This window comes from Chiloscyllium plagiosum, unplaced genomic scaffold (assembly GCF_037043375.1).
Source record: "Chiloscyllium plagiosum isolate Xiang-an unplaced genomic scaffold, Cpla_swu_hap1 HiC_scaffold_19, whole genome shotgun sequence".
NCBI classification, from domain to species: domain Eukaryota; kingdom Metazoa; phylum Chordata; class Chondrichthyes; order Orectolobiformes; family Hemiscylliidae; genus Chiloscyllium; species Chiloscyllium plagiosum.
Window position 1 is genome coordinate 64,799,314 of NW_028270157.1, and position 13,923 is coordinate 64,813,236.

General features: G+C 42.8%; 1 protein-coding gene across 15 annotated transcripts in view; it reads right to left on the reverse strand.

Moving 5' to 3' along the window:
* Positions 1-7,538, reverse strand: part of caprin2 (caprin family member 2) — a 57,022-nt gene extending 49,484 nt beyond the window's left edge. For 5 of the 15 annotated variants that reach the window (XM_087997496.1, XM_087997490.1, XM_087997489.1 and 2 more), the window contains exons 1-4: positions 7,165-7,536; positions 5,357-5,416; positions 2,496-2,582; positions 101-339 (exon numbers count right to left, since the gene is read on the reverse strand). In XM_087997496.1, coding sequence (XP_087853622.1) covers positions 101-339; positions 2,496-2,582; positions 5,357-5,416; positions 7,165-7,365 — 587 coding nt within the window. In that variant the 5' untranslated portion in view covers positions 7,366-7,536. Of the gene's footprint in view, positions 1-100; positions 340-2,495; positions 2,583-5,356; positions 5,417-7,164 lie in introns of all 15 variants that reach the window. The other 10 variants (XM_087997495.1, XM_087997494.1, XM_087997487.1 and 7 more) reach the window with 6 other exon arrangements.
* Between the last annotated feature and the right edge of the window lie 6,385 nt (positions 7,539-13,923).

The following is a 13,923-nucleotide window of genomic DNA, read 5'->3' on the forward strand; positions in this document are numbered from 1 at the left end:
CAGACTGAACACAGGGCAACTAATAACTGTCAGTGGTAGCTATCCAGCAGATGATAGATTAAAAAAGACACTGCAGACGAAGTATCAAGTCATTACTTACGACATTCTTTCATCCCTTTCAGGGCAAACAAGTTTACAGAAGTCCTTGAGGAGGCTGATTTCCTTTCGAGAAATAATAAATGCACCATTAATGCCATCTCTGAAGTCATTTTGAACATGCTCCTGCTTGAAGTTCTCCAGTACATATTTAGCATGCAATACTGTACGAAGGCGTCTCTTCTCCATCTCTGTCCTCAGTAGTTGCTCACGTCGTAAAGTTTTCTTTTGTGCTTTTAGCAGCTGCTCAGAACAAAACCAGACAGACCTATCAATTAAGTTTAGATCAAGGGCTGTTGCTGTCTTTCATTAGGACTATTTAGCTAACTAACCACATCAGATCAAGAGGACCAGGTGATAGAATATAGAACAATACAGCACAGATCAGGCTCTTCGGCCCTCGATGTTGCACTGACCTGTGAACTAATTGAGCAAATCCATGTGCTTATCTAAGGATTGTTTAAATCTCCCTAATGTGGAGTTAACATTGGCAGGCAGGGTATTCCACACCCTTACCATTGAGTAAGAACCTGCCTCTGACATCTGTGTTAAATCTATCACCCCTCAATTTGTAGCTATGCCCCCTCATACAAGCTGACGGCATCATCCTAGGAAAAAGACTTTCACTGTCTACCCTATCCAATCCTCTGATCATCTTGTATGTTTAGGGTGTAGGTTTGCTCGCTGAGCTGTAGGTTTGATGTCCAGACGTTTCATTACCTGGCTAGGTATCATCATCAGTGGCAACCTCCAAGTGGGGACCCCATCCAGGAGAAAGATATAAATAGAAAGCAGGAGACAACAGCTTCGCTTCACTTGGAGGTCGCCACTGATGATGATACCTAGCCAGGTAATGAAATGTCTGGATATCAAACCTACAGATCAGCGAGCAAACCTACACCCTAAACCTCAACCTGAGCTACAAACCTTCACAAACCTTGCATCTTGTATGTCTCTATCAAATCCCCCCCAGCTGCCTTCTTTCCAATGAGAACAGACCTAATTCTCTCAGCCTTTCCTCTTAAGATCTTCCCTCCAGACCAGGCAACATCCTGATAAGTCTCCTCTGCACCTTTTCCAATGCTTCCACATCCTTCCTGTAATGGGGCAACCAGAACTGCACACAATATTCCAAGCGTGGCTGCACTAGCGTTTTGTACAGTTGCAGCATGACATTACAGCTCTGGAAACTCAACCCCTCGACCAATAAAAGCTAACTCACTGTATTGCCTTAACAGCACCATCAACCTGGGTGGCAACTTTCAGGAATGCACATGGACTCCAAGGTCTCTCTGCACACCCAGACTACCATGAATCATTCCATTGACCCAGTATTCTGCCTTCCTGTTATTCTTCCCAAAGTAAATCACCTCATTTATCTGCATTGAACTACATTTACCACCCCTCAGCCCAATTCCTAAGTTTATCAAAGTCCTCCTGCAACATTCTTCCACACTGTTCACTACTTCACCAACTTTAGTGCCATCTGTAAACTTACTAACCCATCTATCGATGCCTGCGTCTAAGTCATTTAGAAAAATGATAAACAGCAGAGGTTCCAAAACAGATCCTTGTGGCACACCACAAGTAACCAGACTCCAGGCTGAATATTTTCTGTCAACCACCATTCACTGCCTTCTTACAGAAAACCAGTTTCTAACCCAAAATGCTAAATCACACTCAAACCCCACACCTCTGCATTTTCTCCAGCCTACCATGTGGAACCTTATCAAAGGCTTAAAGGTAAACACAATTTAACCTGCACTTATTCACTACAGTTTGGAGTATCACAACAAGTTGCGTCACTGTACTTTTGTTCTGGAAGATGGGAAGGGGGGGAAAGGAAAGGAGAAAAGTACATTTTTTTTCAAAATCCACATCCATTCACCTTGATAAAGGATATGTTGTTAAAGGCAATGAATTTTAAAGAGTTAAAAATGGTGCTGGGACAATTTCAAATGTCAAGATCACAAGGATTAGCCAAATTAAACAGTAGTAACTAGTTTAAAAAAAGTCTGAAAAGTCTCTGTAGTCATCTAAGATCTGTCAGGTACATCTTTGTTCAATTCACTTCTGAAAGCGTGATTGTTATCTGGTAGTGATGCAAATTTAACAAAAATTGCTTAAGTCAGTTGGAATTTTACATCAAAATAGCAAATTTGCACAAGTCCAATTTGCCAACTGGAGTGGAGGCAATTTAAATGAGATTGAGTGATAGTAATTAGCATCAGTTTAGTGCCATTAACCAATTAAGAGGTTTAGCTATTCCATTTCCAACAGATGAACTTCACCTCTTCAAGTGACAGACTTGAAATTCTAACACTGTTCACCTCCAATGCTTCGAAAGCAGCCCTGTTCCCTCCCCACAAAACCATTAGCAGCAAGGGTGAAGATCTTGCCTCTTGGTTGAGTGCAACAAAGGTTTTCTGCAGCTCCTTAGCAAACTCCAGATTATGAATTACTTCTTCATATTTGGCCACAGCATCCTGTGAAAGACAACATTTGTGCATTATGGTTCAGGCATTGTTAAAAATTCAGACTAGACATCAAGCATTTAAGTTTTGCTTACAGTAGCCAGCTTAATGAATAGTTGAAATAACTGTACATTTACACATTTAAAAAGCAAACTTCTGGTACCAACCTGAATGTTCTCTCAAAAACAATTCAAGAAATGGGCACCGAAGTTGATTTTAGTAAAATCTTGGCTTCTTACCAGGTATTTTGCTACCACATTGACATTCTAACTAAACAATCCAGTACAGAAATCACAAATTACTAAGTGGTAGTGTTATGAGAGCTCAAATATTTTGATAGGGGTAGGAAGGGGCAAAAATCTTATTTTAATTGTTTTAAGACCTCTTCATAAATTCTTCACTCCATGTATCAAATTCTCACGCATTCACTGAAGGCATGACCAAAATGCTGCAATGCAATTCATCTGGGAAAGGAGCAACTGTTTCTCTTCCTTTGCTTCCTCCTGCAATATTGCAGCAGCAGGTTGGGGGGGGGGGGGGGAATGGGAAGGAGTGGGGAACAACATTATAACAAGAAAAACTTCGAGATTATGTTTTGGATGCATGCTGGATTTTTGCTCATGCCTCTTTGCCCAAATTCTCAAACTCAGATTGCAACTTTATAGAACCAGCTGTTCCAACCATCTGAAAAAGGATGAGCAAGTCAGGAGGTGTTGATAAACATGCATTTAAAAGAGTTCATACTGCAAAGTTAAAATGGGTGCTGAAAGCTCAACCTAAAGCTTGAGACAGTTAAAATTATGCTTCATATCTACATCCAATTTACACTAGCATACCCACAATAATTTGCCAGTTTAATTAATGCAGCTGACAACAACACTGGACAAACACTTCAGGAAGCAGTGCAGAAAGCAGATTTAAGTTTTAACACTAGTTCACCTTAAAATAAAATTCTATCTCCCACCTCAGATTCCTCTGAAGTGTGGGGAGGGGGTGCCATTCAGCCCATCAAGTCCACAGTAACCCTAGAAACAGCATCCCACCCAACCCCTGTAATCCTGCATTTCCTGTGGCTAACCACCTAGCCTGTACATCCCTGGACACTGAGCAATTTAGCATGGCCAACCTACCTAGCCAGTATATCTTTGGTCAGTGGGAAGAAACCAGAGCACCCAGAGGAAACCCACAGACACCAAACGAATGTGCTAATTCCACAGACACCCAAGAATGGAATCAAACTCAGGTCCCTGGTGCTGTGAGGCAGCAGTGCTAACCATTGAGCCATGCCACCTCAGGTAGTCAAGATACCTTGAAAGGTCTCTTGAAAAATATTTTCTAAATCAACCTGTTCAGAGATACTACTACACATTTCTGGAGGAGTGGGACTTGTACCCAGGCCTCATGGCTCAGAATCTTCTATCTTAAATGCTGTTATTGCTTTGACTGCAACCAAGAAAATTTACAATCAGTTTCTTCAAGAGTAGACAAGCAAAGGTGTCCTTACTATGAAATTAATCCAACAAATTTTTAATTGATTCATTTTTAAAGACTAAATACAGAAACAAATGCTGATTAAAAAGGTCATTTGGAAGCATGTTAAAGCCAGAGACAAAGTAAAGATGTTTGGAGGGGGATTCTAGGCCACTCAAGGCTTAGCCACCACAAAGACAGTGGCAATCTGAGATACACTCAAGGCCAGAATTGGGAGGCTGGTAGCAGTGGAAAGAAATAGGAGTGGTAGAGCAGTGATGCCAAAACAATTTTAAACAAGGATACAACTTTTTAAGCTTCAGATGGCACCAATGAGGTGTCAATGTGCATGAGCACAAGCTGATTGCTTAACAGAACTGATAAAAGTCCTTCCTTTCCAATTCAAGGAATTTAAGTTCCCTACCCCTCCAAAGGATCTTTCCTAGACTCTAATCCATGTCATCCATATGTTGGATCAAGACTTCAGATGTCACATGACACCCAGCTCCATTTTGCCAGAACCTCTTGAGTCAGTATTTGCAACATCAGGACTCCAGACAAAAATTTCCTCCAACTGAAAGCCAATTATATTTGGCCCTTTCCTCAAACTCCAATCCCAACATCAGGCTTCACAATTTCAGCATCCTAACTGACCCCCTCCCCCAGAATGTCTCAACCCCATATTCCATTCCATCATATGGAGGGCCATCCGCTTTCACCCCCAGACTCCATCCTTTGTGGGACAGCCATAAAACACTTAGTAATTTTAAGACTCTACTGGTACAAAGTTCATAGAGACAAATCCATCCACGTTTTCATCTTTAAAATGCAGAGTCATCCAGACTCCACCCATATCTTACTAACCCCACTGATTTATTTCTGTACAAGAGAATCTCATGTGACATTCCAATGGTCTCAGTCTTGATCATAATTTTGGTTCATTTGTCCAAAGGTTCATGCTATGGTTAAATTTTGACCAATTAAAGCCAGAGTCTTTGGGGTACTTTAATCTCAAAAATATGCTATACAAACCAAACTGGTTTTGGGCAGCAGAATCTCAGATGTTACAAATTGAGATTAAAGGGTGGGAGGGGTCAGTGTTAAGCATCATACAAAGAAACAATCAGCTTTTTCAGCTTGAAAAGAAAAACATCTAAATCTAGTTTCATACAGCAAGATCACAGCCACCGTTACAGTAAAAGCAAGCAATGCAGTACTTGGGTAGTACAGCTCAATTCAACAGCAAATTGAATGGATCTAAAGAATCATCAGTTTGAGAGTTTACCAGCTTTTAATATTAATTGAAATTTGCATACCAACTGATCCTGATTGAGTTCTTCTCTGTTTAGGCGTTCCTTATAGTCATCCAGTTTTGCCTTTTTAAAAAAGAAAGACCACCATAAGGTCATGCATTGCAAATATTTTGACTCAACTTTATAAAGGGTGAATCAACTGCATTTCCAGTGCTACATACACAAAATATACTCCATTAGAGTCAAATTCATGTAGCGTGGAAACCTTCCCCAAACTAGACTAGGCCCACTTGCCTGCATTCAGGCCATATCCCTCCAAACCTTCCAATGCAAATACTTATCCCAACGTATTTTACATGCTGTAGCTATTCCTGCAACCACCACTTTCTTTGCCAGTTCATTCACAAACCATCCTGTGCAAAAAACATCCTTCAGGTCCCTTTTAAATCTCTCACCTTAAAAGATATGCCTCCTTGTTTTGAACTGCCCCACACCGGGGGGGGGGGGGGGGGGGGAAGAGAGACCCTGTCTCTTCACCTTATCTATTCCCATGATTTTAAACACCCTTATTGAAAAAAGTCAACCCTCAATCTCACATTACACAGTGAGGAAAGTTCCGGTCTATCCTTATTTCTCTCACCCTCCATTCCGAGCAACATTGTGGTAAATCTTTTCTGAACCCACTCCAGTTTATTATCCTTCGTATAGTAGAGCAACCAGAGGCCTCATCAAATCCTTTACAACCTCAACATGACTTAACATCTTCTATACTTAAGGAGTGAGCAATGAAGTAAAGAGTGCTAAACTCCTTAACCACCCTGTGACATTAAGATATGTCTGACCACAAGTCATCTTCACTCAATCTCACAATACAACTTCAATGTCAACGGAGGTCACTTACTATCCATTAGAGGTCAGGGTGTAGGGTGCATAAGTGCTGCATAAAACAAGTACATTACACGCTTTACTCCAAGTGGCAATGGCAATCTATTGCTTCATAGATTTGCAAAAAAAAGTCACAGAAAAGCAAATAAGCAACTTTCGACGGTAGTCGAAGTTACATTACTAGTGTCCAAAAAAGTGCCATATCTACGTAAAGAAAATGAGTTACTAATAAAATTATTTTTGCACCTTGGAAAAGCGATTGCAAAAGCTCAGGCTCACCTGAAACAGAAAGAGGTTGAAAACTAGCATTTCATTGTGCGTATGGAAACTTATTGAAAATTTAAAACCAAGGCAAAGGCCAAGTTTCCCCATTTGAAACTACGAAGCGCAACCGCATTTTGATTGCTGGCGATACGATTTTGCACCGTTGAGGGGTGATTGGGGCGATGAATGCAACTAAGGGCTTCCCTATCCGACTGCAACACAGCTTGTTCTTAAAACAGCTCCAGGCGCTGGGGTCTCCAATTTTATTCCGTAAGCGCCAGGCTCAAAACGGGACATTTGCCTCGTCACCTATGCTACGAAACGGGGGGGAATAAAATAGTGAATATTTGAGCACTCCAGGTTGAGGTGAAAATCCAACTGCGCAATCTGGGCGCTGTCCCTTTAAGCAAACATAGGAAAGTATCATGAAGGTACTCATACCGTTAAAAGCTGCACGAATTGAAAGAGAAAAATAGGAGGTGAAAGATCAAAAATAAATGCAAACTTTAAAAAGTTGAATGGAAGGGGGGGGGGGGGAATGAGTGCAGGGGAGAACAAGACAGGCACAGATGATGGTGTAACCCAATGCAATGCAGTTAGACTGCAGCAAGGGCTGTGCACTGCAGAATATCCAGGAGCATCTCATGGACTCAGCGCCAGTAGGTTAGAGAGAGACAGGGAGAGGGAGAGCGGGGTGCGGTGCAGGGTTGCTTTCCTGTTACCTTCCTCTTCTCAATATTCCGGATCTTATGCTTGAGGCAGATCATGCCATTCTCCAGGTACGTCTCGTACGCCTGATACTGGCTGTTGGCGGCTGCCAGAGCCTGGATGAAGGGGGCCGGCCCCTGAACCGCGGGCCCTCCGCCGCCGCCGCCGCCACCTTCCCCGCGGGAAGGCGACCTCTTATCGGTTTTCATCTTCATCCCTGCACCGCTGCTAACTCCGGATTCCCGAGCGAGCACACAAGCTGCACCATGGGATGGGGAGGGAGGTGGAGGCTGTCCGGTTACCGGGCGCCTGCCCTCTGCCGCATCCTCCGCCCGCCGCTTCTGGCCCGAGCTCCGGCTCGCGCCGCCGCTTTTATGTCACCGAATCCTGGGGTGTTTTTTTTTATCTCTCTCTCTCTGCCCAGCACCACGTTCCATTGCGTCCCGCGACGTTCCAATCACACGGCGCGCGCTTCCCTCCCTCCCTCACACCCTCCCGCCCATCACCTTCCATCGCGGCCGGGCCACGCTGTTTGCACCGAGTGTCTCGCGACTGAAACAATAGGAACTTGTGAAACGTCTCGGTGCCACTTATTGCAAATGCCTGCGCGGACACACACGCGGTCCCTCTCTCCCTCTCCCACCTCCCACTCTGCAACCTTGTTTTATTCCCAGCCCCCGTCCCTCCGCGCGTGGAGGGCAGTTGCAACGTGCACACTTCCAACCGGCGGGGATGCAGAACGTGGCATTGCCCAAGTGCTGTTGTGGTGTTGGATGGAGATTGCGTTCGTGCACGGGTTTTGCGCTGTTATGTGGGGGCACTGCATCGCGCAGCCGTCGCGTCTCGCTGTGTTTACTGTCGGAGGCATCATCGTTAACCAGGGAAGACGGATCTTAAAGTGCAAGGTGCATACTAGCTCTGTAAATAAAAGGAGACATTTCGGACAGTCTGCTGTTTGTCCCGTTTCTTGCACCAAATCAGAAAGTGCTAGAGAAATTCAGCAGGTCTGACAATATCTGTAGAGGGATACACAGACTTAACGTGACCCTTGGAATTGCATTTTGATCTGACGAGAATGAGGAAGATCAGTATATAAATCCAAGGGTTAGGCAATGCAAGAGCTGCAAAAAAATGTGCTGTTATTTAAAGGGACAGGTTTAAATGCAAAGACAAATGGTTCCATTTGTAAATAATCATCACGTGATGACATCAATTGTATCAAAATAGGCCTTTGCGTCATTTACTGACACGTGATAATGAGCGTTCAAAATAATATTTTGTTGCGCCAAGTTGAACAATTCCATCATCTGTATCAAGCAATTGCAAAGAATGGGAAAGTGCGGACCTGTGGGTAATAATAAATACATTTTGGAATATTCTCCCACTTTTTTTCTGGCCCATATAAAGAGAGCCCTGAGTATCCCCATATTGTTCCTTTTTCCTAATAAACTGTTTCACAACTGGCTGAAAGATACTTAAGTCACATCTCTGCACTTCCAACTCTCCAAACCCTTCACCCACCCCAAAAAGTTCCGCTTCAACTATAAACATTTTGCTGTTGACATGACAAATGGTTTTTCCTGTTTTCTTCCCCAAATCAATGATCCTTCCCTTCATCAATAGAACACGAGAGCATCATAGGAGTGGCAGAAGGTCAGTTGGTCATTCGAGGCTACAACATTATTCGACAAGTTACACGGATTGGTGATACCGACAGAAGTGGGCAGAATCTGATAACCAATACTAAGGAGCACTTGACATTTCAAAAGAATATGGCAGAAAGTAAAAGAGGTGGAGGTAGCTCTTCTCATAAAGAAGTACAATCGTGAGAAACTACTACACCCACCAGTATAAATCACAAAATAATGGGCGCTCATAAGAAAGGTAGTGGAATAATCATGGGCAGTTTTAATATTTGGGCAGTTTGGGCAAATCAAAAATAACCATCAGGATGACTTCATGGAGTGCATTTAACAGCTAAAGCAAAGCATTGTTCCCTCGGGGAAGTAAATAGAGAAAGATTTTGAACAAATATTTCATCCTGATCTTCATGGCAGAATGTATCAAAAGCAAGTCAGCTATAGTATCAAATCAAGAGATAAAGGGAAAGTGGAACTTTAATAATGAACATTATAGAAAACAAAATCTAGGCAAACTAATGAGACTATAGACTGACAAGTACTCTGGACCTGAGGCCCTGCTTACTGAGACTTTAAAAGACTGTAGAAATAGTGAACACATTGGCTGTAACCTTGCAAAGATTCTGAAAAGTTTTTAGTGGATTGGAAAACCATATGTGTTTAAATCAAACAGAGACAGAAAGTAGAAAATTATAGGTAAAGTTGTCTAACATTTGTTGTTGAGAAATGACAAGAATTTGAGATTAAATAAGTGATAGCAGGACAGTTAGAAAATTGTACTGCAATCAACCAGAGTTAGCATTTTATTTTGAATGGGCAACATTCATCAAATTAATTTGAGAGCTTTGAGGATGCAAAAATCAGGATCATGTGTATATTTGGACTGTAATGCTGCTCTCACTATTTTAGACTGTACCAGAGGAGTAAGGGATCCAGACATGTTCTTTTGGACCCCAATTTTTAAATTGTATTCCTATCCCCACCAATTATTAGAAGTTTGACCCAAAGAATCTGGATGGTTTCAGAGACAGGTTAAGTGAGCAGCTAAGCGGTTGGCAGATGCAGTATAATGTGAGAAAATATGAGGTTATCCGTTTCACTGGAACAAACAGAAAAACAAAATGTTAATTACATATTTGACAAGTTGTGTGAAAAGCAACTGCAGAAGGTTTCACTACAGGAGGATCTGGCTGTTTCTAAACATGAAACAATCCTTACAGTGTGGAAACAGGCAATTTGGCCCAGGTCCACCCAGACCCATTCCCCTATCCTACATTTACCCATGACAAACACATCCCTGAACAGTATGGGAAATTTAGCATGGCCAATCCACTTAACCTGCGCATCTTTGGATTGAGGGAGGAAACCCACACAGACATGGGGATAATGTGCAAACTTCACACAGACAGTTACCCGAGGCTGGAATCGAACCCAGGTTCCTGTCATTGTGAGGTAGCAGTGCTACCCTCATGAATCACAAAGTATTAGCATACAGGTACGGCAAATAATTAGAAGACTAATGGAGTGTTGGCCTTTACTGCAAAAGGGATGGAGTATAAAGGTAAGGAATACAGAGTTTTAATGTGACTGCACTGCACACAGTCATGGCTTCCTTATTAAAGGACAGGCAGACTTGAATTGGAGGCAGTTCAGGGAAGTTCACTAGCTTAATATCTGAGATGATGGGACTGACTATTGAGGTGCGATGGGGAATATTGGGCCTGCACCAACTGATATAGGAGGTGAGCTTACTGATTCTGAAGGGGCTTGATGGGGTGTGGTGAGTTCTAAAATTAGGAAGCGCGTTTTCAGAATGAGAAGTTGCCCATGTAAGACAAATGAGGAGGAAAGTTTTCTCGCAGTGGTTTGTGAAATCTTTGCAATTCTCTACCTCTGTGAGAGCTGCGTGGGCCTGGTCATTTCACTCAATATTCAAGGCAGAGATAACTCCGCCTTCAAGGGGAATCAAATGTACGGGGCAGGGGCAAAGTGGAGTTGAGGCCAGGATTTGACTACCATGAACTTGTTAAATTGTACAGTAGACTCAAGGGACTGTATGCCTCACTTTTGCCCCACCTATATCCTGTGTTGTTATATTCTTAAAAGACCATGGATGGATATTTACATCAACTCCAACTCCCCACTCTATTTCTATGTCTCCTTCAGAGACAAATGATCAATCAAGCCCAGCCTATTCATAGACTGAGTATCCACAGCGCTCTGCAGTATACAATCCCAAAGATTTGCACCCCTTCAAGTAGAGGAATGTCTCCTCACTCCATAAGAGCATAAGACATAGGAGCAGAAATTAGGGCATTCAGCCCATCGAGTCTGTTGTGCCATTCAATCATAACTGATAAGTTTCTCAACCCCATTTTCCCACTTTCTTCCCATACTCAAGAACTTATCTATCTCAGTCTTAAATATACTCAATGACCTAGGCTCCACAGCCTTCTGTGGCAATGAGTTCCATTGATTCACCACTCTCTGGCTGAAGAAGTTTCTCCTTATCTCCGTTTTAAGAGGTCTTCCCTTTACTCTAAGGCTGTGCCTTTGGATCCTAGTCACTCCCACCAATGAAAACATCTTCCCTACATCTATGCTATCCAGGCCATTCAGTATTCTGTATGTTTCAATTAGATCCCCCCCCCCCCCCCCCCCCCCCATCCTTTTAAACTCCATCAAGTATAAACCCAAACTCCTTAAACGTTCTTCATATGTTAAGCTCTTCATTTCTGGGACCATTCTCATGAAAGTCCTCTGAACACGCTCCAGGGCCAGTACATCCTTCTTGAGATGTGGGGCCCAAAACTATACACAATACTCCAAATGTGGTCCGACCAGAGCCTTTTAGAGCCTCAGAAGTATGTCCCTGCTTTTATATTTAAGTCCTCTCCAAAGATATTCTATCATTGCATTTGCCTTCCTCACTACTGATTCAACCTTCAAGTTTACTTTGAGAGAGTCCTGGACTAAAACTCTAAAGTCTCTTTGCACTCCAGACTTCTGAATTTTCTCCCCATTTAGAAAACAGTCCATGCCTCTATTCTTCCTACCAAAGTGCATGACCTCACACTTTCCCTCGTTGTACTCCATCGGCCACTTCTTTGCCCACTCTCCTAAATTGACAAATCCTTCTGCAGCATCCCCACCTCCTCAATGCTATCTATCCCTCTACCAATCTTTGTGTCACCTGCAAATTTAGCCAGAGTGCCCTCAGTTCCTTCATCAAGATCGTTAATGTATAAAGTGAAAAGTTGTGGTCCCAATACTGAGCCTTGTGGAATACCACTTGTCACTGGCTGCCATATTGAGAAGGACCCTTTTATCCCCACTCTCTGCTTTCTGCCAGACAGCCAAGCTTCTATCCAAGCTAGCACTTTGCCTCTGACGCCATAGGACCTTATCTTACTCAGTAGCCCTCTGTGTGACACCTCATCAAAGGCCTTCTTGAAGTCCAGGTAGGTAACATCCATTAGTTCTCTTTGTTCTAACCTGTTCATTCCTTCTTCAAAGAATCCTGGCAGATTTGTCAGGCATGATCTCTCCTTGATGAAACCACGCTGACTTTTCCCTACTTTACCTCTGGGACCCTCTCTGATTCCTGAAAGATCTTCACTAATGCCTCCACTATCTCTTCAGCAATCTCCCTTAAAACTCTGGTTGTAGTCCATCTGTTCCAGATGATTTACTCACCTTCAGGCTATTCAGTTTTTCTAGAACCTTCTCCTTGGTAATGTCCACCATACTCAGCTCTGCCCCCTCAGTCGCTTGATTTTTTGGAATATTACTCGTGTCTTATTATTACTCAGTCTTAAATGATTAACACCTTATTGTGAGTGTATGACCACTAGCCCTAGTCGCTTCAGGCATGGGTAACAACTTCTCAGCTTCTACCCTATCAAGCTCTCTAAGAAGATAAATACGAGGTACTGCATTTTGGAAAAGCAAATCAGAGCAGGACTAATAAACTTAATGATAAGGTCTGAGGGAGTGTTGCTGAACAAAGAGACCTTGGAGTGCAGGTTCCTATCTCCTTGAAAGTAGAGTTGCACATAGATACGATAGTGAAGAAGGCGTTTGGTATGCTTTCCTTTATTGGTCAGAGCATTGACTATAGGAGTTGGGAGGTCATGTTGCGGCTGTACAGCACGTCGATTAGGTCACTTTTGGAATATTTTGTGCAATTCTGGTCTCTTTCCTATCAGAAGGATGTTGTGAAACTTGAAAGGGTTCAGAAAAGCTTTACAAGGATGTTGCCAGAGTTGGAGGATTTGAGCTATAGGGAGAGGTTGAATAGGCTGAGGCTGTTTCCTCTGGAGCGTTGGAGGCTGAGGGGTGACCTTATGGACGTGTATAAAATCATGAGGGGCATGGATAGGCTAAATAGACAAGGTCTTTTCCCTGAGATGGGGGAATCTAGAACTCAAGGGCATAGGTTTAGGGTGCGAGGAGAATGATATAAAAGAGACCTAAAGGACAACTTTTTCATGCAGAGGATGGTGCATGTATGCAATGAGCTGCCAAAGGAAATGGTGGAGGTTAGTACAATTACAGCATTTAAAAGGCATCTGGATAGGTATATGAATAGAAAGAGTTTAGAAGGATATGGGCCAAGAGCTGGCAAATGGGACGAGATTAGTTTAGGATATCTGGTCAGCATGGATAAATTGGAACAAAAGGTCTGTTTCCATGCTATACATCTCTATGACTCTAATAGGTTACCCCATTTCCCTGCAAGAGTTCTTCAATTTGTTAAACCTACAGATAGGAAACATTAAATTTCTGGGTGAGGAGGGGTGTTATTAGTTATTCACCTGGAAGTTATAAATCATCACTGATCTACTTACATGGGGACTTCCTCAGGGTCTCATAAAGTGAGTCAGAGGCCCATCTCCAAATGAGAAGATGTGGGCCAGAGACCTTTGTCACTTGGCCAGTTTCATAACCACTGTCCCTTTTCATTGATAGAAGAATCGGAGAATCTTTACAGTGTGGAAGCAGGCCTTTTAGCCCATACCAACCCTCTGAATAGCATCCCACTCAGAACATCCCACCCTCCTACCTTATCCCTGTAATTGTGCATTTCCCATGGGCAATCCATCTAACCTGCACATCTTTGGACTTTGCCAG